At 47.5% G+C, this 26852-nt stretch overlaps 1 protein-coding gene across 1 annotated transcript in view; it reads left to right on the plus strand.

Annotated features, from left to right (window-relative positions):
• The window catches only part of LOC138468220 (inositol-trisphosphate 3-kinase A-like), a 520402-nt gene extending 494872 nt beyond the window's left edge, over positions 1 to 25530 (plus strand). Inside the window, exon 8 of the mRNA XM_069608681.1 lies at positions 20879 to 25530. Coding sequence (XP_069464782.1) covers positions 20879 to 21094 — 216 coding nt within the window. The 3' untranslated portion in view covers positions 21095 to 25530. The remainder of the gene's footprint in view (positions 1 to 20878) is intronic.
• Positions 25531 to 26852: the final 1322 nt, after the last annotated feature.

Below are 26852 nucleotides of genomic sequence, written 5' to 3' on the forward strand. Positions count from 1 at the left end.
AAGGCTAGACGTGCAAGCAAAAGTGAGGGCTCGGGCCGAGCTGCGGGGCTGGCAGAACACCCACCATTGCCCCATCCCAGCAGGGAGATACTATTATGCTGTAAATACAAGCACATTACCCAAATACAGTGTGCCGGGAGCTGTATGCCCCCAGTGATAGTACCCCCTACCACAGCATAACAGATCACACCAAGGGCTATTGAGACTTATCAGCACTGTTGTTATGTCATACTCACCTGAAATGACACTTTCTATCACCACCAGTAAGAGTGGTCGAGCTTTAAGAACCGGTTAAAATGGCAGTGGTGAAAAGAAAATAACAGTATTGCGCGGCGCTGTGCAATGATAGAGAAAACTGTTTGGATCCCGTCAGAAAATATTTCCAATGCTTAGGATCAGCCGGTTTGTAGAATTTCCCTTTGTTCGGACAACCGACATCTCAAACTACCCTTACACTGAAGCCATGAAAGGGGTCAGTATCATAGTTGAGAGACATCACACGGGTGGGAGCGGATGTCGGAGGACTGGCTCCAGGCTGGCAAAGTGCCAAACTTCACTGGCTGCGCCTGCCGAAACGGTCTTATATAAGGAGCCTGGGAGAGAAAATTTGCAGCATTACTGTGTCCGGCCCACGTCTCCACCCAATTGGATACCAGCAGCGGACTTTTGTAGCCAATCTGATGGAGGCATGGGCGAATCTGCAGCAACTCTGGGCCTGCTGCAGAAAACCCAGAGACTTGACACTCTTTCCTGGAGACCCCGGAGAAGAGCGTAAAAGCCCATAGTCTCCGGGCTGAACCCGCAGATTAGACAGGTATGACCCCGCCCCCAATTCGGTCCATCTACCAGTCCTACACAAAACACTGCCCTTAATGAGATCAGCTGAACTCTGGTATTATTTGGGTGGTGGTTTCTGGTTTCCCGCCAGCAATGTAATACTAAAATGGCATAATGTAGCTGTGGGAAAAAATGGGGGGCACATTTATTTTGGGTACTTACCCATACAATTGCAGCCCACACATCATTGTTGCCCCATGCACTGTGCAGTGCCATTCCATTATGCCTGGTAGTGCAGTCCTAAGGTTTGAAGCCTGGGGTCAAAAATTCAGGGATGCCCCTTTACTATTCTTTTCACTGTTCACAGTGGGGCAGCGCTACCTAAAGGAGACGCGCAAACGCTCCTATGTGCTTATGGATGGAAGGCCTGAACATGGTTTGGTTTTATTACTGCAAATAAAAGAAACCAAAGCCACATGAGGTTGTATTTATAATTGCAGTGTTTTTCTTTCTAAGTTTCCCGGGCTTCCCCGGATTGGGGGGGCTCTGGAAACTTAAAAAGAAAACCACAGCATTTATAAATACAACAATGTTGTATTTATAAATGCAGGTACTTTCGTTTTGAGTCTCCCGGGTTCCCCCGGCTCAGAGGAGCCCGGGAGACTTTAAATGAAAGCTGCTGCAATCATAAATACAATGCAGTTGTATTTATAATTGCCGTGGTTTTCTTTTTACGTTTCCGAGCTCCCCCCAGCTGGGGGAGCCCGGGAAACTTAGAATGAAAAACCGCAGCAATTATAAATACAACGCTATTTATGATTGCTGTGGTTTGCATAGAGAAAGTAAAAAAAATAAGCACTTACCGGCGGCAGCAGCCTTCCTGCCTGCATTCTCTGCTCGCTGCGTCTCCGACACTAATGAAGCAAAAGCCGCTGTAATAAAAGCTACCAGCAGTTGGCTTTTGCTTCATTAGTGCCGCGAGGACAGAGATTAACTAAAGCACAGGTGGCTCGTCCATTTCACAAAATGTACACCTCCTAGTGCTTGATATTAAAGGGGTTTGAACATTATTTGTGTAACATTTTACATTGGAACTTTCATTAAAATGATGTTCATTATACATTTTTTATTATTGCCTATCTTTTAAGACCATAAACATTTTGAGCGCACTTTTCCTTTAAGGATTCGGAGGTCCTCATTCCTTGGTTTACCAGGATAATTAATGCTTCTTTTGTTGAGACCTCTGTTCCTTCTGCTCTAAAAGAAGCATGGACCACGCCGCTTTTAAAAAAGGGCAGCCTTGATCCTGCAATAGCATGGAACTATCAGCCAATCACAAATTTACCCTCCTGTTTAAAGATCTTGGTTAAAGTGGTGTATTCTCAAATGCAAGAATACTGTGAACCCCATAGACTTCCAGGAAGGATATGGAAACAAAATGGCCCTTTAGGACCTTAAATCCAACATTGTCCGCATCATTGACCAGGGCCATATGGCATTGCTGATGCTTCTTGACCCATCGGCTGCATTTGACTTTGTTGACCACTCATTGCTCATTGAGAGACTGGTTGATGTCAGAAGATTTACAAAGTCTGCTGCAAGATGAATCAAATCTTTTTTGGGTTCTTGAAGGGCAAGTGTGGCAGCGGCCGATTTCCATGCCTCTTTGAATTAAACTCACCTGTGGTGTCCCCCAAAGGTTCTTGTCTTTCCTCCATGCTGTTTAACATCTAGAACAAGCCATTCTTTGATCTGCTTGGCTGCAGGGGGGTCTGCTATACCAACTATGCAGATGACGCCCAGGTTCTTCTGGAGTTAACTGGTGATCACACCCTTGAAACCTTTGGTATTAACATCTATACCGCCATTCAGTCCTGGATGGCTTTCAAATTCTTTTGTCTTAAATGTCGATTAAACAGAGCTACTGATTATAGGATAGGGCCCTATGCTTAAAATACTAGATCATTTCTCCATTGCTGGTTGTATCATCAAAGGGTCTCCTCATGTGAAGACTCTGGGGGTGTATTTCGACTCCCAGATGACCTTCAATCGACACGTATCTTATCTGTGCTCTTTATGTGCCTACCATAGCAATTTATTCATGCAAATTCGACCAGAATTGTCCATTGAGAATAGAGCTGTTATTGCCTCATCCTTAATATGTTCCAAGTTGGACTATTGTAACAGCTTACTGGATGTTACTTCCGCTCCGAATATTAACAAACTCCAGGGTATTCAAAACGGAGCAGTCAGAGCTGTTCATGGTCTTAAGAAGCAACATGCGAGCATGGCACGGCGTAACTTGTACTGGCTTTCGGTATCACAAAGAATGCAACGCAAAGTCTGTACTCTTACGCTTAAGTGCTTGAACGGATCGGCCCCTAGCTACCTTGCCTAGCGTCCGGAGGGTCCATCGATCCAATGAACTCCAACGATCCAACCTAAAGAAATATGGTGGAATCAATTTTGACCTTCTGCCCGATCGTGCATGGAATTGGCTCCCTTTTTCAATTAGATCTAATCCCTGCCTAGCTCGTTTCAGGAAAACGATCAAGACGCTCTTCTTCAATACAGGAGTAGGTTAGATTTTGCCTCGTCGGATTCATGCCTTGTCATTTTATTTTTAGTTTTTGCCATTTTGTCCTTTTTTGTGCGCCTTGAAGCCTTTGGGTGAGCCGGCACATTTGAAAAAACAAATTAAAGTGAAGTACAAAAGGAACACAGGTTTTTATTAAAGTGATGCTTAGAATGCATGCAGACTTTTGCACGCAGTTGGAGCTCACATTGAAAGCTTGCGGCTTGGCAACCGAGCTGCACACATTCTCTAACTCTTATTTCTTCATTTAAATGACCGCTACAATGACCTAAACCCCCTTCTTCTCTCTCCTCTCATGTTAATGTTGTTCCTGCAGGTGGATTCTTTTCAGACTCGCCTTTTTGTGTCCCCAGATACATGTATCGAATGGTGGGCTTGAAGGGGAGTGGGGGGGACTTGGTATCTAGAATGGTCGTGGCATTTCACTAGTGCAATGCTAATAGACATTGCTCTGAGAGAGAGAAAGTGTTAGTGTTGCTCCTGGATTGATGCATTTCACTTCCCAGAGATCCTCTTTTTGCATAATTAATAAATAACTACATTTATCAGAACTAAACAATACTCGGCGTGTGAGGCCTGAGAGCCGAAAAATCCCAGAGTTGCCTTTAATCGGTTCCAGGATGGCTTTGATTGACATTTAACAAACCCAAAAGCTGTAATCCTTGGCCATGAACCATAACTCCCCGGATCCCGTTGTACCTTGGCATGGGTGCCAATTTGCACATCTAAAGACCTTGAAAGTAAGATGACATTGGAGTGGTTGAAACCGTTTCACTGGTGCATTGATGCATGTCACTTGGAAGTTGCAGCACCTTGTATTGGAGCCTACCCAGATTTCCCCTGCATCCATCGGTTGGATGCGATTCCACGTTCCAGTCTTCCTGGGATCTTGGAAATCTCGCTGCAGATTTCAGAAGAGAAGTGATGCAAGTGGTTTAGTAAAATTGGTACTGTATTGAAGCTTCAGTTGTAAACGACATGTTTTTAACCATAGCTGTACAGTTGCAGGTGGTACAAGTCACCTGCGTCTCAGTTCGTATGTCGGTCTGCGAAGCCGTAAAAAGAAATTATAACCGAGATGTAAAAGGGCAGGTCAAAGCGATGCCATCGAAATCTAAGAAGCCACAGGTTTAAAACCGCCATTAATGCTGGCGGCTGTCCTCGAGCTCAGTGCTACTAGTTGTTTGGACACAGGGAAACGGAAGCATAAACTTTGACCTTCTGGCCTCCAAGGCTTTTCATCTCATCATGGAACAACTGACTTTCCCCACTGAGGGATCCGGTCCCACTTAGACACCCCCCCTTACCCTATGGTCTAGACCTCCCCCCAACCTCCTCTGCCCTATGTCACCCCGCCTGGGACCAACTGACACTCCATCAAACCTCAGTGGCAGGGCCAACCTTGGGTGGTACAGCCGGGAGTAGGCCCAAGGCTCCAAGTACAAGGGGGGGCACTCGGAACTGCTAACATGTTCCGCTTCAAATTAATTTGTTGACTCCTCCCATCCCCTCACCTGACCGCTGTATGCTGCCGGCTGTGTTTTAGGGTTACATCTGGAGCTGCTAATCCATTCACCCCCATCCCAGTCATGTTTTCTTTTTTTATTGAAAGCTTGTATTCTGGACCCTCCTGTTGGGTATTCTCACCTCCTCCTGAAGCTGCAATTGGCAACAGCTGTGTGCAGCAGCAGAAGCTTGGTGCAGGAATTCTCATGACTGGTATCCTTTAATTGTCAAATGCAGCGATTCATCACCTCTATTGAAATCTGGAAGAATGTATTGTTTCCTTAAATTTGTAAACTTTCCAAATCTCGATTCAGTGGGTTTCCTTACTTGCATTTGTCATTCACTCTGTAGAATAACAAAGATCACTTTCTAACGTTGCTTTCAATCTATTTAGTGCATATGGACCACTGATGATACAACCAAGAAGACTTTAGAAGCCAACCCATGGCAAGGAGGCAAAGATCCCCCTACCAATGCAGCACCCCCCGGTGTCCTCAACCCCTACCTCAGTCCCTCGTCTCCAGTCTAAGGCGAGCCCTATAAACAACGATGCTGGATCTGACCAGCGTCCTCCGATGCAAAAACTGAATTCCCTTTCATGTGTAATGCTTAACACTTGTTCCCTTGTTAGGCATGCAACAGAAGTGGCAGATTACAACAATGATCTTGACGTTGGCCTCTGTGCCCTCACAGAGAGTTGGCTCCATGCGGCTGCTGGGCCAGCACCTACGCTAGCCATCCCACCAGGATATGGAATCCTTCATACTCACCGTCAACAGGGTGTGGGGAGCGGAGGGTTGCATTGATGTATCGAGCTTCACTTAAAGCCCATCAGGTTCTGGGTGCTGTTGTGGCAGATTGTGACATTTTATGTGCCAAGCTCGCCTCAGACCCCAACACTAACATTAATATCATCCTCATTTATTGACCCCCCTGAAAAAATGCCCGATTTTTTCTTATTCATTTTAGTGATGTGATCCATCCCGTCCTCAAACCCTTATCCAAAATAATTGTCCTGGGAGACTCTTTGACCTCACAGACAATATGACCAACCTTGTCGACTCCACATTGACGGCGCTAGAGTTCCACCAGCAGGAGGAGGTTGCCACCCAGGCCAAAGGAAGAACATTGGATTGGCTGGCCACTCACAGGGTCGACCTTGAAAACATCAAAGTGACGTCCTCTCCTTGGTCTGCCAATTTTTTAATGCACTTTTCTGTGCCCCTGACTTCTAAACCCACCAAAGATCTAGCTGTTTGAAGCTGGATTACATATAGGAGTTTACGCAAACTATCTGTGGCAGAGCTGGAACCTCATTTTCTACCTACACTGCAAACCTTCCCAATCTGACTTGTGCAAATGACCTGGCTGATGCTCATCAGATCATGCTTAATACAGCAGTCAATCGATTGGCTCCTGAAAAAACACGCCTAACCAAGATGGTATTACCCAAATTGACCTTTTGCACAATTGACCTAATTATAGTGGTCCTAATTGACCTTCTGCACAATTGACCTTTATATTATTTTAGTTATTTTATATATGTATTGGGTTAGTTTTGGATGATAAATAATATATGGGGATTGGGTGGGTGTTGCAGGGGGTTTTGGATTGGATTGGGTGGGGTGGTTGTGGAGGGTTTCCCACGCATATATGTCCTAATTGAACTTCTGAATTAGGTCAATTCTCCCGAGGTCAATTGTGAAAAGGTCAATTAGTATACAACCGCCAACACAACACACTCTAAAGGTTGGTTTTCAGTGAAAATCCGAACACTCAGACCCTTAACAAAAAAAAGGCATTCAGCATTGGACTAAATGCCAGTCTTCAGACAATAAAAACAAATACACATGTGCAGCTAAACTTTATAAAACAGCCGTGTGTGAGGCAAATACTGTCTTGTGACATTAGAATTGATGAGGCATCTTCCAATACCAGAGAGCTGTTCAAGATTCTAAAATAACGTGAATCGCCCTGCCCTGTTTCCACTCCTATTACTAAAGATGCTGGATGGTGTACCCACCTTCAGGAAGCCATGATCAGAAAGGTCGACTTGATTCGAGAAAGGGTTTGCGCCAAAAGTGCAGCTCCTGTCCTTGCCAGGCCTATGGCCAAAAAGAAACATTTGCCCTTGCCCACTTTACCTCCCTTCCCATTCCACGAAGTGACGAAATCGGACATATCAGGAGTTTTATCCCGTCTCAAACCCACCGCATGCACAGGGACATCTGCCCTGCAGTGGTTGTTAAAGCCTGTGTGGTACAACTCTTTCCCCTTATCAGCAAGTTCATCAATTGCTCTTTTTGAGAAAACAATGTCCTCAGTCTTATTAAGCAGGCCTGGATCTCACCATTTGTGAAGAAACCATCCTTAGACCCTGCTCTATCGCCCCATCACCAACATTCCGTTCCTAAGATCCTGGACAGGGTGGGGCTCCTACAGATTCAAGAATTCCTAGAATCTCACAACCTCCTGGGATACAATCTGGTTTTAGGAATCTAATCTCAACCATTAGTTCTCTAATCACCTTAAAACTCTTAGATTAGAAAAACGCAAAAAGGAACAAGCCTGGAGACAATCTCCCACGGACCACAATAAAACATTGCTCAATAAAATAAGGTCCAACTACAAAAAAGAAATCATAGCTGCCAAACAAGAGTCCTACAACCTGAGAATTGCACAATCTAACTCCAGCACCAAAGAGCTATTTACGATAATTAAAGAATTGGAAACACCAGTGCTAATTCCAGACACCTGCGTGAAGGACAAACAATGGTGCACTAGTGTCCAAAATGCCCTAAACAATAAAGTCACAAACCTTCAAACTAAAATTAAAAACAAGAAAGAGTCCATAGCTAAACCGACCAACCCCACCAACACGACCTCACGCCTCAACTCCCGTTGCCCAACCCCTCTCGCTTTAGCTTCTCCAAAGTCTCCACTCTAGAAGTGGAAAAAATTAGTCTAAAACCATCCAACTGTCAGGGCGACCTTTCCCCCCACAAATCATTAAACATGCTGCAAGAGACCTCTCGCCATTCATCACAAGACTTATCAACGCCTCCTTCTCCTCAGGTACTGTCCCCAGCAACCTCAAAGAGTCCCGGGTCCTCCCCCTTCTCAAAAAGCCCTCTCTTAACCCCTCCATTCCCACCAACTACAGACCCATTACCAGCGTCCCCTTTCTGCTCAAGATTTTACACAAGGCAGCCTACCAACAAATCCAAAAATTCCTTGAAACAAACCACCTCCTCGGTATTCGGCAATCAGGCTTCAGACCCCAACTCGGGACAGAAACAGCCCTTATCGACCTGAAGGCTCAAATTGACACTCTTGAGAGACAATGGGAAAACTGCCTTATTGCTCCTCCTAGACCTCTCCGCAGCATTTGATCTAGTTGATCACAAAATCTTATGCAATCACCTAGACTCTGCTACCCACTTCTCCCAAGAAGCCATCGGCTGGATCAAGTCATTCCCCAGCAACAGATCCATGTGTGTCTTCTCCACCACAGCTGCCACCAACCGCATCCCCATTACATGCGGTGTACCCCAGGGCTCATGCGTTTCACCTACACTGTACAACGTGTTCACGAAGCCCCTGTTTGATGATCAAGATGGTCTGGATATCACCTACACTAATTATGCCGATGATACCCAGATCCTCATCCCGTTGACGGGAGATTACAACCATGATTTGGCCTTGGTGAACAAGGTGTACCTCATCATCCAGGCATGGATGGCATCTCACAGTCTATGCCTGAATGATGACAAGACTGAACTCATCATACTTGGATCCACTGCAAATCTAACCAAACTGGACCACAACTACACCAGATTCATAATAGACGGGAACCTGATTAAAGTAGCCAAGGAAGTGAAAACATTATGAATATACATTGACTTCCCCTTCTCCTTCCATAAACAGGTTAGCTCCATGGCATCCTCCACGGCCTACACATGTAAGCTCATAAGAGCAGCCAAACCCTTCTTATCCACCCAGAGCTGCATTACATTAGCCAGAGCCCTTATATTATCAAAACTGGACTACTGTAATGCCCTTTACGTAGGAGCTAGCAAACAGGTTACCAACAAAATACAGATGCTACAAAACAACGCTCTCAGAGCAGCGCTCAGCATGCCCAAGAAAGAACACATCTCCAACATTAGGAGAGCCCATAACTGGCTCAACACTACAGACAAAATCCTGCTCAAAGTAGCCTTACTAACACACAAGTGCCTCAACAACGCTGCCCCCCGCTACTTAGTCGACAGAATAAGTAAACACTCGTCCAACAGACCTACTAGAACCTCCAACGCCAACCTACTCACAGTTCCCAGAATCAAACGCGCCAAAAGGGGGGGCAACATCTTCCAAGTGAAAGCATCCCAGTACTGGAACTCCCTACCACCCCTTCTAAGGACACCCCAAACCTATTCACACTTTAGACGCAACTACATACACTGGATAAAGAACAATGACTGCTAATCCCATCCTACCCATTCCCGGTACCCACTTTGTAAATATGTATACTTGTAAATCTGCAAACCTTTTTGTCTTTATCGTGACTGCTGTAACTATCTTTGATCCGATTGTAACTAATGTAATTACTGTAATGCTTTGTAACGTGTAACTAAGCTGTGAATAACCTTGTTGCTCCTGCGCCCTCATACCCTCAGGTTTGGTGCGCAATACAAATGAATAAACTAAACTAAACAAATCTGCTTGATCTTAAATCCAACATTACTTTGACAAGGGCAGGACTGTTCTGCTGATGCTTCTCGACCTGTCTTCAGCTTTCGATGTAGTAGATCATAAAATATTGGTGCAAAGGCTCTGTGATACAGCCTTCTTTCCCCCCGAAGCAGCTGTCTCTGTCAACTCCTTTTTATCAGGGTGAATGGCAAGGTTTTTCTACGACGACAACTATCGGGTCCAATGTGGAGTACCATAAGGAGCATGCATGTCACCTACTCTTCAACATTTATACCAGCCCTCTTTTTGAAATGTTGGAAAAAGGTACCTTATACGCAAACTACGCAGATGACACTCGGTGCCACATTACCCTTTCCCGTGTCTACAATAAGGACATACTCTTGGTCAACAGATTGAATCATGGATGGTGGACAATGGCCCCTTGCTTAACTCACACAAAACAGAACTGATGATTGAAGGCACAGCTCCCAGTTAAGGAAACTTGGGAACAACCATAAGGCCTTTAATATCTCAGGCCACACCATAGCGACCATCCCCAAAGTCAAAACCTTGGGTGTAGTCCCGGACCAGAAATTATCTGACTGCACACATCAACAGCCTCCTTGCTAGCTCAGTTTAAGACCTTAAACTTCTAGCACAGATCAGACCCTTCCTCAGTCGGTCAAACTGTGCCACTATTGCCGGGGTAATTATTGGCACTCGCTTTGTCTACTGTGCAAGTCTCCTCCAGGGAACCTGTAAAGGTGAGCTAGCCCGCCTCCAGGCTGTTTAGAACAATGCTGTGAGAGTGGTGGAAGGCCTAAAAATATCCGACCACATCACAAAAGCCAGGAGGGCCCTTCACTGGCTCCCGGTGGAACGGCGCATGACTTATCGGACCCGCTGCATTACACACAGATGTCTCTATGGGAAAAGTCCAAGATACCTTGTAAACAGATTAGAATGGCTGTCTGCAAGGTGAGCCCTCCGCTCTAACAATTCTCACCTCTGGCTCATTCTCAGAGCCAAATTGGTCTCAGTGGCTCTGAGGTCATTCCCACGCGCAGCACCCAGACAATGCAAGGACCTGCCCCCTGATCTAAGAGCATGTTCGAGCTTTGGAAAATTATAACATGAACTCCAGAGTGTTCTTTTCAAGTGAAAACCCTCTTATGCCCACGGGCCGCATATGCGCATTACAAATAAACTAAATTAATTACTTCTCTAAATGGGAACCATGCTTGGTTTGCCTAACATGTTTCTGTGAGAATTTCCTGTTTTTTCGCTCATGTGAGCCACAGTTCATTGAAACAAATGTTAAGACTCAAACGTTTGGTGCGTGGGGAGATTCCGAAGGGGAAGGGACCTCGTAATGTTTTGGGGAGATTTGCTTGATATGACATTTTTCACATGTTTTATGCACAATCCATATTTGTAGGCGCTAGTATGTAAATTTGAACCTGGAGATCTGGATTCCCTGTATTACCAAAATTGTGTGATCCTGTGCATATCACTTTCTCTGCCTGTACCTCGGTCCACTTAAGTGTCAAGGTTGGGTGTGCATAAAACTGCTGGCCACCTTCAGAAGTGCTTCAAAGAACCTAAAACAGCATTGGCAAAGCCAATAGTTTTTGCTTTGGCAGGGACACAAACCACCACTAAAGTTTTCTTGGTAGCAGTCCTGGAGAGGTCAAAAGCCCAATAGTTCAGCAACTGGATCCAGTATAAGCCATGTGGAAATGGTCAAATGGAATATGCAGCAGTGCACTCTACCTTCATTTAAAACACCTGAGCTGGAAAGGCTTGTTTTGGGAGGTGCAGGGTATCCAGAGTGGTGCTATTCCAGCTGTGAGCAGCTCCCGCTAATGAACCTTCCATTTGACTTCTAAGACATGGTTTCTGCTGGACCCAGGTGCAACTTATGGGTCTTAAAAGTGGAATTTGCCTGATGAAATAAATCCATGCCTGGACATTTCTTGTAACAATTCAGCAGGTGTATTGACACGCCACCTGTGAGCAAATTAATTCAGTAAAAAACATTTGCAAATAATTGTCGGGCATTCATACCAGGTGCCCTTTATGTACACATCGCATGTCCATTAAGGACTCCTCCAGCGGCATGGCGGCCCCTGCCCCGGGCAGCTCAGACCGGCCTACGACCCGCTCTAGCGGGACATCTGCTGGCAGGACATCAGGTCACCGGTTTGATGCTAAGGACGTGTATATTGAACAACCTTCATCGCTCTATCTGTGTAATGACTTGGTTTGTCCTTCTGTATGCTACAATGATATCACAAACAGCCTATTGTCTCTTTCATCAAGGAGAGGTGAGTGTTTTTCTTGTTTATATTAACGGATAACGGCAGAAGACTGGGGGTTTGGAGGTGAGGGCTACACTGCCCATCTCTGTCTACCCCCATTTGGCAGGCAAAAACGTAACTGTGCTGCTCAGTGTTTTTAGTTGGCTCACACCAGCCGAAAATTGAGCGTGTCTTTGTGAAACTAAACATCTTTGACAAAGAGTGACACATACTCCAGAGACCCCAGTCTAACAGGATGGAGGGCTGGGGAGGTGGGGGAGCTAGAAAAAGCTTTTTTTGTTTTTGGTGTTGGAAAGGGACACGGCTCTGCATGCAGGCAGGAGGATGAAAGGGTTTGAAGCGGTGGAGGTAGGGGGTTGGAAGGGATGAAAGATTAATGTAGTGGGCAAAACCAAGGCATGATACGTGGGGGGGTGGATGAATGGATGAATAGTTATTAATGATCTTGTAGCAAGTGACTTGTCTCATTTTCTTATATATGCTGTTTTAGGGTGATCAAGCGAGTGACTGTCATCGGGACAACCCCAAACCTGGGGCGCCGCTTGAAAATCATTCTTTTCTGGTTCATCAATCCATTTCAAACCAACAAAACTACAGCTCCCAGAATGCATTTATTTGCTAAATGAAATTCCACTACTCAAACAGGTGTCCTCATGACAGTCTTACCTTATGCTGTTTTCTGGGACACAGGAAGATAAATTAAGGTTATAAGACTGAGGGGTGTTGCATTTAATGGGATAACTGGCATTGTTTGGTGTTTGGAAGCAATAGCCTGCATGTGTGCTATTCACGTGAGGAACACGTCCATGCACAGGTAGAAAACCAGCATTAGCAAAGCCAATCGTTTTGCCTGTGTATAGTGAAAATGTTACCTCTATTGCTATGTAGTGATATCGCATGCCCAGGCACCCATGCACTCTGCCGGGTAGTGTGATCGCATGCCCAGGCACCCATGCACTCTGCCCGGTGGTGTGATCGCATGCGCAGGCACCCATGCAGTCTGCCGGTGATGTGTTTGCATGCCCAGGCACCCATGCAATCTGCCCGGTGGTGTGATCGCATGCCCAGGCACCCATGCACTCTGCCCGGTGATGTGTTTGCATGCCCAGGCACCCATGCACTCTGCCCGGTGGTGTCTTTGCATGCCCAGGCACCCATGCAATCTGCCCGGTGGTGTGATCGCATGCCCAGGCACCCATGCACTCTGCCCGGTGGTGTCTTTGCATGCCCAGGCACCCATGCAATCTGCCCGGTGGTGTGATCGCATGCCCAGGCACCCATGCAGTCTGCCGGTGATGTGTTTGCATGCCCAGGCACCCATGCAATCTGCCCAGTGGTGTGATCGCATGCCCAGGCACCCATGCAGTCTGCCGGTGATGTGTTTGCATGCCCAGGCACCCATGCACTCTGCCCGGTGGTGTCTTTGCATGCCCAGGCACCCATGCAATCTGCCCGGTGGTGTGATCGCATGCCCAGGCACCCATGCACTCTGCCCGGTGGTGTGATCGCATGCCCAGGCACCCATGCAGTCTGCCGGTGATGTGTTTGCATGCCCAGGCACCCATGCAATCTGCCCGGTGGTGTGATCGCATGCCCAGGCACCCATGCAGTCTGCCGGTGATGTGTTTGCATGCCCAGGCACCCATGCACTCTGCCCGGTGGTGTCTTTGCATGCCCAGGCACCCATGCAATCTGCCCGGTGGTGTGATCGCATGCCCAGGCACCCATGCAGTCTGCCCGGTGGTGTCTTTGCATGCCCAGGCACCCATGCAATCTGCCCGGTGGTGTGATCGCATGCCCAGGCACCCATGCAGTCTGCCGGTGATGTGTTTGCATGCCCAGGCACCCATGCAATCTGCCCGATGGTCTGATCGCATGCCCAGGCACCCATGCAGTCTGCCGGTGATGTGTTTGCATGCCCAGGCACCCATGCACTCTGCCCGGTGGTGTCTTTGCATGCCCAGGCACCCATGCAATCTGCCTGGTGGTGTGATCGCATGCCCAGGCACCCATGCACTCTGCCCGGTGGTGTGATCACATGCTCAGGCACCCATGCAGTCTGCCGGTGATGTGTTTGCATGCCCAGGCACCCATGCAATCTGCCCGGTGGTGTTATTGCATGCCCAGGCACCCATGCAGTCTGCCAGTGATGTGTTTGCATGCCCAGGCACCCATGCACTCTGCCTGATGGTGTCTTTGCATGCCCAGGCACCCATGCAATCTGCCCGCTGGTGTGATCGCATGCCCAGGCACCCATGCAGTCTGCCCGGTGGTGTCTTTGCATGCCCAGGCACCCATGCAATCTGCCCGGTGGTGTGATCACATGCCCAGGCACCCATGCAGTCTGCCGGTGATGTGTTTGCATGCCCGGGCACCCATGCAATCTGCCCGGTGGTGTGATCGCATGCCCAGGCACCCATGCAGTCTGCCGGTGATGTGTTTGCATGCCCAGGCACCCATGCACTCTGCCCGGTGGTGTCTTTGCATGCCCAGGCACCCATGCACTCTGCTCGGTGGTGTCTTTGCATGCCCAGGCACCCATGCAATCTGCCCGGTGGTGTGATCGCATTCCCAGGCACCCATGCACTCTGCCCGGTGGTGTGATCGCATGCCCAGACACCCATGCAGTCTGCCGGTGATGTGTTTGCATGCCCAGGCACCCATGCACTCTGCCCGGTGGTGTCTTTGCATGCCCAGGCACCCATGCACTCTGCCCGGTGGTGTCTTTGCATGCCCAGGCACCCATGCAATCTGCCCGGTGGTGTGATTGCATGCCCAGGCACCCATGCAGTCTGCCCGGTGGTGTCTTTGCATGCCCAGGCACCCATGCAATCTGCCCGGTGGTGTGATCGCATGCCCAGGCACCCATGCAGTCTGCCGGTGATGTGTTTGCATGCCCAGGCACCCATGCACTCTGCCCGGTGGTGTCTTTGCATGCCCAGGCACCCATGCAATCTGCCCGGTGATGTGTTTGCATGCCCAGGCACCCATGCACTCTGCCCGGTGGTGTCATTGAATGCCCAGGTTGCACTATATCGCAGGTCTTGTCATTTGTTCACATACCTGCATCATATCTACAGATATTGGGCCTCATCACGAGTTGGGCGGTGCAGTAAAAATGCAGCGGGATTTGCGTTACCGCACCGCCTAATTACGAGTTTGGGGGAAAGTTGGAGGATCCACCTCCAGCTCTGAGCTGGTGGTAAATCCACAGACTTTCTGCCCATTCTAGACACAATTAACTCTGCAGTAATTGTGCCAAAAAATGCCCCATTGAGTCCACTTGTAATCCAGCGATAATACCACCGGACCAAGTGGTGGTAACGGTAAATGTGTTGGGGCGGTATTCCGGCAGGTTTACCCCAGGATACCGCCCAACTCATGATGAGGCCCATTGTCATGGTATAGGAAGGTACTCGAACAATTGCCAGTTACTCGGTACAAACTGGCAGCTTTTGCTATGACCTAGCATAAACTCACATAAATTGCTAGGTATTTTCATAATTTTCCCTTATACTTGCGATATATGCCAGCCGTTGCCACTGTTTTCCAGATGTTGGCATCATATGCCCAGGTACTCGTGCCATTTTCCAGATATTGGCATTGGTAATCTGATACTCTCACCATATAGCAGGTTTTACCCTTGTATGCAAAGAACTCGCACAATTTGACAGCCATTGTCACTATAAGCGCTGACATCATATGACATGACCAGGTCACCTCACAACCTAACTGCATCTCATCCTCTTGCCATAAAGTGCTTTGTCGTAGCTTCAGTGCGCCCTTGGGCGCCAAACACGTAACCGAAAGTTTGTGGTTTTGAACTGACCCCATTTGCTCACCTCCTAACTCCTTCCCTTTCTTCCACAACCCTTTCCTTTCTTCACCCTGAGCATTTGGAACCGCGTCTCGGCGCTATGTTAAGCACTATATCACTAGCCTAACTTTTCCTGCGTACTTGAGACGTTTTTCTCAGCCAGTTTATAGCGCTTGGAAGAACAGGTTACACGGCAGCAAAATCTAGGGCCGTGCCCTTCATTTAGTCAATTGCATAAACATAAGATCATGGAAACGGATTCCTCTTTGTAATATTCTGGCCTCTTGTCTGCATACTACTTTTAAGCACAAGTCAGTACAACTTTATTTAAATTAGAATACTTTAATGAGGTCGGGGAGTGCTTACAATGCACACACGTGCAACCTACCCCATTCCACTTAGGTGGTACCCCAGGCCAGTCTAGTGTTTGCTTTGCATTTTGGGACTTGTAATTCAAGATTTCGCCATTATAACTTAAGGACTAAAAGTCTCCGAATCTAAAGGAAACGATACAGGCCTGCAAAAGACTTTCCTGACTAGAATGCTTCACGTTGGCATGCGTGCTTCCGGTGTGGGGTCGGGGACACATTCTAGTGTTGCTCACTGCCATGAGGCCCTTAGTCCCGCTGAAGCAGATATGGCGTGCCTGCAGCCCAAATAAACGGATAGCCCATCTAAGAATGCGTGGAACCCCCATTTTAGTCAGGTCCCTGTCGTGGTTAAAATGTGTGGCATGTAGATAGGTTCCTTCCTCGTGCACTGAACATCAGCAGGGCACTACATCATCAACAACGGCCCTGCGCCTCCTTATCGGCTACGCACTGCTTAGTCCTTGAGAAAGTGAGATAACACTTCACAGTAGGGCACGTTGTCATCTGTTCGAGTGCCCCGAGTGTCAGCTGCTATTGTGCTTTTTAACACCGCCACGCCTGAGGTCTGAAGGCCACTGGACCGGGAGGGATAGCTCAGGGGCAACGCACGCTGACCAACACGGGCTCGAATCCCGGTCCAGAGATTAAAGACGGGTCTCACGTGCTGCGCGTAATAAAAGTTTAGTTAAGACGTCACACTACGGATTTTATTTTATTTTGTACAACTGAGAAGCATGCCATAATTTAACTTTAATAAGACTTGGAGTACAGGATAAAAGCAAGAAGTCATTACAGGCTTTCCTTGTACTAAAAATAGCACTACATGATGAATTCCTCCTGCTTCTAGGCACTAATGTGTGGGGCTATTAGTCGGGGCATCCGTTTCTGGCGGTGGATGACGGGCTGACTCGGCCTTGCTGAGATTCAGGTGCTGTTTTGTACGGCGTGCCGTGAACTTGCAAGCCTGTTTGCAGTGCCGCACTCCCAGCAGGTGCACAGCGCCACGAAGGAGTTGCTCCAACCTGGCCTCACGCGACAGGTAGAACACCATGGGTCTCTGCGGTGCGTAGATCATCATGGGTCTCTGTGGTGCATAGACCACCATGGGTCTCTGTGGTACTGGCTACCGGGGAGGGATTTGGTCGGCTGCCCTTAGGGTTCGAACGTGCGTAGGTTGTCCACGGGTTCCAGCAGCAGGTGCAGTAACGCACAGAACTATCTGCCCGAGATTATGGGCGCAGAGACAGATCAGCGATGAAAATATAGACCACCATGGGTTTCTGTGGTGCGTAGACCTCCATGGGGCTCTGTGGTGCGTAGACCACCATGGGTCTCTGTGGTGCATAGACCAGCATGGGTCTCTGTGGTGCGTAGACCAGCATGGGTCTCTGTGGTGCGTAGACCAGCATGGGTCTCTGCGGTGGGTAGACCAGCATGGGTCTCTGCGGTGCGTAGACCAGCATGGGCCTCTGCGGTGCGTAGAACACCATGGGTCTCTGCGATGCGTAGACCACCATGGGTCTCTGTGGTGCGTAGACCACCATGGGTCTCTGCGGTGAGTAGAACACCATGGGTCTCTGCCGTGCGTAGACCAGCATGGGTCTCTGCGGTGCGTAGACCAGCATGGGTCTCTGTGGTGCGTAGACCACCATGGGTCTCTGTGGTGCGTAGACCACCATGGGTCTCTGCGGTGCGTAGACCACCATGGGTCTCTGCGGTGCGTAGACCACCATGGGTCTCTGCGGTGCGTAGACCAGCATGGGTCTCTGCGGTGCGTAGACCAGCATGGGTCTCTGCGGTGCGTAGACCAGCATGGGTCTCTGCGGTGCGTAGACCAGCATGGGTCTCTGTGGTGTGTAGAACACCATGGGTCTCTGCGGTGCGTAGATCATCATGGGTCTCTGTGGTGCATAGACCACCATGGGTCTCTGTGGTACTGGCTACAAACCCCTTCTCGGACATGTATGCTTATTTCTCCAATGACTTGAGAGGTGGGTGAGGCTGGTAATGTGTGGCAAGGCTGGTTGTTGAGGAGGCTTGGTGCAAAATCCCTGTAGTTGGCTATTTCTGAAACCTCCTGAAAAGTTTCAAAGCACTAGCCTTCAGAGAGGTTCTCTATGGTAGCTGTTTTATTTATTATTATTTTTTTTAACTTTTGCTTATAACAAAACAATTAGCATACATTTTCCATCTGTTGCCATCATATGGCCAGGTAGCTCCATTATGGCAGTGCCTGGAAATGCCTACACCATACCTACCTACACAAAAGCCAAAACTGTTGGCATTGCCAACCCCTTTTCTCCTTAATGCTTCCTACAGCACTTTGTGGTGTTGTCAATTGGGTATTATAAGAGCGCAGGTGAGATGTAGTTGGAGATGTCTTGAGTGGATGCTGTGGGATGTGTGCGTGCCTGAGATAAGAGAGTGCTCCAAGATTGGCCTCCAGAAAACAAGCCTTCTGTGCCTACGCCCCAAGACTGTGGAACCTCCTCCCTGTCAGCATCAGACTTGTCCCCACGCTCCTACATTTCAGACGTGATCTCAAGACCCACCTCTCCAAGGAGTCTCTCCTCTTCAACATCTAGGCCATCGCGCCACCTGACGTGCTAGACGCCATCTGCCTGGGTCCTCCCTACCACCCTGTACAGCTATACCCCTCCTCTGTGCCCCTCTGTATCCTACCTCCGCTGTATATCTGTTCTGTTGCCACCTCTATAAAGTGATCCATTGTGCATCTGTATTGGTGTATAACACTGTAAAGCGCTCTGTGGCTTCTCGACTCTAGGTCCGCGCCCAATAAATACCATGATAATAATAATTGGCAGTTGGAAAGGAGTGGGCTGAGGTGTGGATGTGCTTTTGGGTCCATTTACAATCACTTGGCTGCAAACCTGGTAGTAATGGATGGAAAGCCCATGTGTAGGTTTTCAAATGTATGCCGTGAAAATTCTTCCCCAATCTCGGTGGGCAAGGCTGAGCTATGTTAGTGGCTCTCTGGTGGAGCGGTGGCTGGCTGGTGACCGGCGTTGGCGTGGCAGGCCACATTTGCCTCCAGAAATCTCCGTGCTCCTTTTCCTCTTACCTTCAAGAGCAGCAAAACATGCTTCCTGCTGTGTTCTGATCCCTGATTATTAGGGAGGGCAGAGGTGCCCCCACTTTTCCGGGTAACCAAAGTTGGCCATGTCTGTGGATGCAGGAAGACCATGGCCCTCACCATATTTTGCAGAGGTTACCTCTCCTGTTGTGACACTGCAAGAAACCTCTGTTTTTGTTTGGGTTGATGCAGCACTGGTCAATGGGCCGGCTCTTGCCGGGGTCAGAGTTCCGGCATCAGATGTCACCCCGGAGCTCGGACCCGACCTTCCTCAGCCCTCACAAGGCTTTCCCGAACCCCCCGCTTCGCCGAGGGAAGCTGGGGGTTCGGCGATCTAATCTGCTCTGTGTTGGTTTCTCAAGCAGTCATTTGCGCTGTTGCAGGGTGATTTGCTCTACCTGTTTCTTTCTTCTGGCCTGGAAAGGACACCACGGGAATCAATGGGCCATGTCATGACTATCTCTGTGGTGGGGGCCATCACTGTTAAAAGCAGGCTTTCTACTTGCTGGGTACACAATTGTTTTTCAAATGTGCATCGTACACTTTCATAGAAAGAAAAGTCATTTCCAAACTCAAAAATGCTGCTTAAAGTTGCATTCATTCGTTTTCTTTGAAATGTTTGATTTTTGGTTGCACTACCACACAAATACCCTGTAATTATTGTGCCCCTTCCTTTGTGTTTTATCACAGGTTATATTTATAAAGATGTCATGTACTTGTCGAAATGCTTAATCACAAATAAAGGCTTATGTTGTGCTGAGAGCAGCTACTAGGAAATTAAACTGTGGGTTCATGGGTGCCAACTTTTGATTATCACTACAGGGGCAGAAATAGCCCCGCCTCAACCCTGAATATAAGCAGGCGACCTGCCCAACCCATGCCCTGGCCAAACACATTCTATAGCACTTGTTTTTTATAAGGAATTGCAAAAAGTCATACGATTTAAAACAAAAACGGTCTTTAAAATACAACATCCCAGCAACGGTCCTCTCAACCTGCTGAGCTACCCTGGCAGCCTTCTAAGGTACAGCGTGTCTATGGATCCCTTAATGTACTAAAAATCACTGCATTACCAACAGTATTTTGGGTGCACCGCTGGCATGGAATGGATTTGAATTGGATTTACTGTACAGAGTGAAGTTTGGAAATAAGCAGCATGAAAGAAATTGCCCCATTTTCTATTAAACTATTATTTTGAACATTTCCTTTGAGCGAGTTCAACTGCCAGCTCCGCCCCCTCTGAACTCCGCCCCTTCCTCCAAACTCTTGTGGGATCCCCCTTTATAGGTCCATTTCCTCCACTGGGTTTCAGATGTAATGTCATGCAGCTATTGTTCCTGTTTACTACTGTGTGCAGTGAAAAAGTCGAAAACATTATGTCGAAAGTCATAATGTGGGAAAAAAAAGTCAACATTATTTTTTGAATGTTTTATTTTTTATTTACAGTTTTTTTGGGTTCCGCAAGTAAAAAAAAGGGGTAAAACAAAAAAAAATACTAAAAAAGAGGGGTTGGAGGGGAACCCCCACCCATTTCGAACAAAAAACAAATAAAAATAGACATTCAAATTTTATTTTCCGAATGTTTTTTTTCTTATTTTCATTTTTTTCGACATTATGACTTTTGACATAATGTAATTCGAAATGATCACTATAAACCGTTTACTACCATCCAAGCTAACAGCCATGACTCTTCTCTTGCAGGTCATTGGGAGCTCGCTCCTCTTCATCCACGACCGAAACGAAAAGGCCAAGGTGTGGATGATTGACTTTGGCAAAACCACTGCTCTGCCGGAGGGGAACGTCCTCGACCACCGAGTACCCTGGGAGGAGGGCAACCGCGAGGACGGCTATCTCTTCGGACTGGACAATCTCATTGACATTCTGACGGAGATGTCTCTGCGCGAGGACGTACTGTAACCTACCCCCACCCACCGCTAAGTCCTTTGCCCTGAGACCCAGCGGAACTGACACTCTTCGGAACTGCACTACAAGACACTTTTAGATGTTTTAAAGTACCGTTGTCTCAAGATGACCTTTCAGCTTTCGTACACGTTTTTAACCTTGAGTCCTGGGGTTGACTTTTTATATCCAGGAAGGAAGGTAGGCTTTGTGGGGAACGGTTGAGGGCCTTTTCCTTGGCATCTCTCGGATTTGGGTCTTGGCTAGGAGGTTGATTTCCTGTTTTTTTTTTTTTTCGCCCTTATCTTCCCTACGTGCTGAAAAGAAACATTCTAACGGTAGTCCCACATCATGCTTTTGGAGTGGGGTGGGAACGGAGAAGCAGAGGCGAGTTCAAGTCAGCTTAGAACAATCAGGCTGTCCGTCCAAGTGGGCAAAGCAACAGATCGGCACAAACTTTGTTCCCCATTTGAAAAGTCCCTCAAGTGCAACTCCATGTACTTAGATATAGCTCAAAACACACCCAGGCAGCACCGGGCTGTAACTAGAAGGCCCACACACAGCCATCTTTGGCTTGGCTCACTTCACTCCCGTTTCATGAAGGACGGATCCCCGTGAGGACAGTCTTCTGTGGAACACCGATTACGTTTGCCAAGTCTTGAGGTGGGGGGGTTAGGGGTGGTACGGATTCGTGCAGCGGTTCGCAGCCTGGAAGCCTGAACAGTTTTTAGGTCTATTTTATCATTTTAAAATGTTTTAGCATGTTTTGCAGTGACGTTATTATTTAGCGACACCAAACAAGTCTTGCTTTATTTATTCTGAAAAAAACGCTGTTTTGTAGGGATTGGCTGCCCTCGGGGGACTGTTGGTAGTACTACACTCGAAGGAGCAGTGCAGGCCAACATAGAGATTGCAGACATCTTCCCGGCAGCTTTGGAACAGTACAGATTCCGAAACATCTGCAATTCCCAAGTTCTCCTACATTATTCTAGCCAATTTCTCTAGGCACAAAACGGTCCTAGCACCAGTTGTTAAAGCATTTATTGTTATTGTTTAGTCAGTGTATAATATCAGCTCCTGGTCTGGAGTTCCTTTTGTGTGCAGCGATCTTCCTTCTCTATATCTATCCCCAACCCTGTATATTACTAGGAAAAAAAGTTGAGAAAATAAGAGCGCCAGTTAAAACTTTATTTTATTCGGGAGGCTGGTTTATTTATTTGTTTTATTTTATTTGCATTTTTAAAGCGCTCACGCAGTTCGGGGGAATCGAGGCACTGTTACAGGAATATGTCTTAGTTGCGTATTTATAACACGCTTAATACCCAGAGGTTTCTAAGCGCGGACCAGGGGATTGAACTTGTGTTGCTTCTTGTCATCTTGGTTCCAAGGCAAGCACATTGCTGCCGAGCTATCCTCCCGGGACGCTGAACAGCGATGTTATCGATCCCCCCCTGCTGCCATACAATAAACACACCCATGTCCATCGACCACTTAGCGAAACCTTTGACCAAAAAACGAGTGTGAAAAATGACTCCCTTTTTTGTGAATAAACTGCACTTCCAATGTTAGTAACTGCTCCTCCCGCCCCCACCCCAGTGTCCTCCTTTCTGCTTACCTTGGTCATCTCTCCATTCGCTTTCCCCTCATCTGGCATATCTCTCTGGCTAGTGATGGAGTGGGTCTGGACTCACCCCGGGACTCCATATGGGCTGCAAATTGCCCTGCCCCTTGCGGTTAATTGATGCCGACTTCCTGCCTTCACCCCTCTTGGGGCTATTGAAGAGTTGTCTGGCTTTGCCAATTAAGACCAACATCCTCATCACTCTTTTTCAGAAACCCATTAAGAAGCTCCACCCAGTAGGACGACAGTGCTTCTGCCCCAACGCATATCAGCGGTTCGTTTTGGCTTTCCGGTGTGTCCATATTGGAGAGGGTGGGTTCTTCGTCTTTTGCTGCCACATTCGATGCAGTCCTTTTCGACTATTACCTTACTCTGCAGGTTTACAGATATGGAATTATTTTCCATCTGGTGGGGATTGAAATACCTAGGTCAGGGGTTGTCATCCTTTGTCTCTCCAGCTTGTTTGTACTACAGCTCCCATCAGAACAAGAAAGCATATTCAGTGGCAAGGGATCATGGTAGTCGTAGTTCAATCAACCTTGAGAGCGTTGGGTGAAGAGCGCTGTGTTTCTGCTCCCAGGAAATGCTCACAGAGCAAACGCATTCTGGAAGCCATAAGAAGCCACTGGTTCAACTGCACCAAGATCAAGGCACAAACACATTGTTGAATAGTGAAAGATGGGAGTCTGCTGTGCCAGCTGTCATAGTTTTGACAATACTGCATACATGATGTCATTCTAGACCCATTTAACGGAGCTACATTAAAAATGGACACCTGCAGATGAGTCGAGGGAGCTGAATAGTTTTGAATTGCTGCAGTCTTATTCGCGGGAGGTGTCATAACTCTTTCACAAAACTCTGTCATCTCTAAACACTTGCAACTCTCATCAAAGTCAGGGCCGGCCTTAGGAGAGAGCGGTCCGGGCAACTGCCTGTGGCACCCTGCCATTAGCACCCGCCCCGCCACGCCAGTTCGGGGAGTCTCAAGCGCTGCCCTGAGCTGGTGCAAGGGGAGAAGGCATGGCAAGCGCCCTATTGAATGGAATGTGCTGCGCACTCGGGAGCAGAGCGCATTTAATGACAATGGGGCGCCTGCCGTGCCTATAGAAATATTCGACGCCCCTCCCTCTGTCCCCAATGATAAGGGGGGAGAGGAGGGGTGCCACATTTTTGTTTTGCTGTTCGGGGTGCTGTGGCTTCGAAGGCCGGCCGTGATCAAAGTATTCTATTAAATGTAGAACTTGGAAGGTGCATGGGTTGGGAAAGAATCTTTCAACACTGGAACAAAATGGACGGCCCGCCGCCCCTTTGTTCTAACATCCCTGAGGCTGGAATTCAATGAAGCCTGCCTCAATTATCACTGGCAGGCTGTTGTGAGCGGGAGTGACTCGGCAGTGATTGGTTGTCTTGTCCATCATTCCAGCCATTGAAAATGGCAAAGCATTCTGGCTACTTGATGGACTGTGCATTCCAGCCAGTCATGACCTGCAGAATGTTCCGGCGGTTCGATTGGCTAATTTAAGCCTCTCAGATTGGGTGGCTGTGAGCCCAATCTGTAAGGCCGATGCAGGCCAAAGACCAAATTCTGTATTGTGGGCTGAATTTTGATATGTTGGGGTCGTACTGTCCTGACGTTTCATCCCACAGTTTGGAAACTTTATTCCCTCAGTGGGCCACCCCACCAATCCCCTTCCCACTGAAACCTGCCCACCTCCTCCCTTCACCCCCCACGCCAGAAGAGAGGGGCAAGGGGTCTGTGCAGAAAGACTAACATTCAGTGACTTTACTTTCTGGATCTGTTCAATACAATTTCTGTGAGCAGCTTTTTATTATTTTTTTTTTTAGAGCCTTTGTAATTTTGGAGGCCTGTTTCAGGCTCCAGAGAAGTACATTTTTATTGCCATCGGAAACCATTCACTGCACGACATCTGTATTCTGACTACAGGATTCTGTTTCAGACGTGGCTGCCAGGTAGACAAGTTTTCCATTATACTTTGCCTATTACGCATCTGTAAAAAGAACGTTCGATGATTAATTTTGATTTCTCGCCTTATGAAACATCCTAGGCTTGGATCCTCAATCTTGCCTTCCTCGCCCTCCTCTGGCAAGGCCATCTGGACCCGACGTAAGATGAATCCTGATTGAGCCATTAAAGCTGCGATCTTATTCCTTCGGCCGGTTTGGCTTCCAAGTCCTGCTTTGTAACAGGAAGCACCTTCCAGACAGACACAGAGTTCCCCGCAGAGAGGGAAGTTTCTTGTTATAACCTGGAATGATCTGGCCTATCAACAGTGCACTCTGTCTAGTCCTCGAGTTTTCCTTTGAAAGCCCCGTTTTTTCTGCGTCAGTCTTTGGCGGCCATCTTGGCTCGCCTTCACCCAGATCAGCTTCTGCAAAAGTGCCTTATTGACCTGTGTCCACATTCCATAGGAGGAACAGAACCTTTTTTTTTTTAAAGTTCTATTTATTTAGTGGTTTTATTTGCACAAAACACTAAACTCGATTGCATGTTCTGTTTTTATCGATTTTACCGTGTGTCTTACTTTAAATATTCATTTATGAGGCGGCTCTAGCTTTGGGAAGCAGCATGGGTCACGCAGTTGTGCTTTGTCTTTTTTTAATAATATGTAGGTCTTTCAAGTGTGTAAATAGCTGTTAAGCTTTTTTGTGTCGGCAATGGGATGGTGAAGCAAGCAGATGAGCGAAAGTATGCAAACTGTTGCTGTGAATTTTCTGCAGGTTGTTCTGTTATCTACTGAAAATGCAGACCTTTCTTAAAACACCAATGCAGTGCCTCATTTCTGTTTTTATAAATAAAGGCATTTTGAAAGGACCATTGCATACTTATGTTTTATGTAACACCTTTGAAAAAACTGTTATCCACCTTTTGGCTTTGGTGAAAACAGATAATGGCTGTTTGATGGGTGCAAAGTATGGCTAGAATGAGACTTCCCCGGTCTCCGCTATCATCCAGTGAAAGGTGAATGGGTCTATTCTGCCATTAGGGCAGGGTTGCCCTTTGTGGGAGGTAAAGCGGAGGGCTGAAGGGATTGCCTTGACAGTGTGTTACTTGGCATCGCTCTTGACTGCATAACAAATATACGCATGTGACATTAGATCTGTGTTTAGGGGTGCTCATTCTGGAAATGGAGAAGACCGGGCTCGGGTGGGGCTCGGAGGCTGCTCCCTCCTATCCCACTCTTTGGGAGCATATTATTATATTTTTGTATTTATTTGAAAAACTGGGATGCTTTTGTATTTATTTGAAAAACTGGGATGCCCACTTCGTACAGAAATGGCTACCATGTCGGTGGCATTCCCATGAACGGTGATTGCGCAATAGCCCAAAGATGAGAACAAGCGGTGAGCCAGTTTGGGGGTGTAAAAAAAGTGGGGCATATACCAGGGGCGAAACGAACAAATACATAAGAAAACAGGTGACTTACAAAGGTAACAACCTAAGGGGGGTAAAAAGTGGAGCACTTAAATATACACAGTTAGATTAAGTGACAGTGGTGGGGTCGGGTAGGGAGGATGATGGAGAGGGCAAAGGGAGTTCCCTCTTTAGCAAGTAAGTGACTTTTAAGCCAGGGTTTGAAGAGCTCCATAGTTGGGCTGGCCTTGATTATTCTGGGGGTACAACCTCCTTTCATCGCGGGATGTTTTTTCACGGGGGGTTTTACTTTGATTTTTATTTTTTTTAACAAAAAAACTCATCTAATTTTTAGGGGGGGGTTAGACAAATATGTATACATGGGATGTGGGTGGTCGATAATAGTTAAAACAATTAAAGGGGGTTGGGGTTTGGGGGGGAACCCTCCCAAAAAAGAAAAATAAATTGATTTGTTTTTTGGCGTTAAAAAATCTGCAGTAAAAACCCTGCGAAAAAACATCCCGGGATGAAATGACATGGCACCATTCTGGGCAGTGGATTCCAGAAGAGTGGGCAGAGCGAGTAGGGAGAAAGAGTGGGAGCGAGAGGAGGCACAGGGAGCGTATGTGATGGTGAGGTTGAGTGCATCGGAGGATCAGATGGAACACGATGGTTAGTATACTGAGATGCAATGAGACGGGTACTGAGGTGCAAGACCATTGATAGCTTGCCAGTGTAGGAGCAGGAACTTGACAAGTGAGCAGTTGTGCATGGAGAGCCAA

Source organism: Ambystoma mexicanum, chromosome 4q (assembly GCF_040938575.1).
Source record: "Ambystoma mexicanum isolate Mex_15411 chromosome 4q, UKY_AmexF1_1, whole genome shotgun sequence".
Taxonomy (NCBI): domain Eukaryota; kingdom Metazoa; phylum Chordata; class Amphibia; order Caudata; family Ambystomatidae; genus Ambystoma; species Ambystoma mexicanum.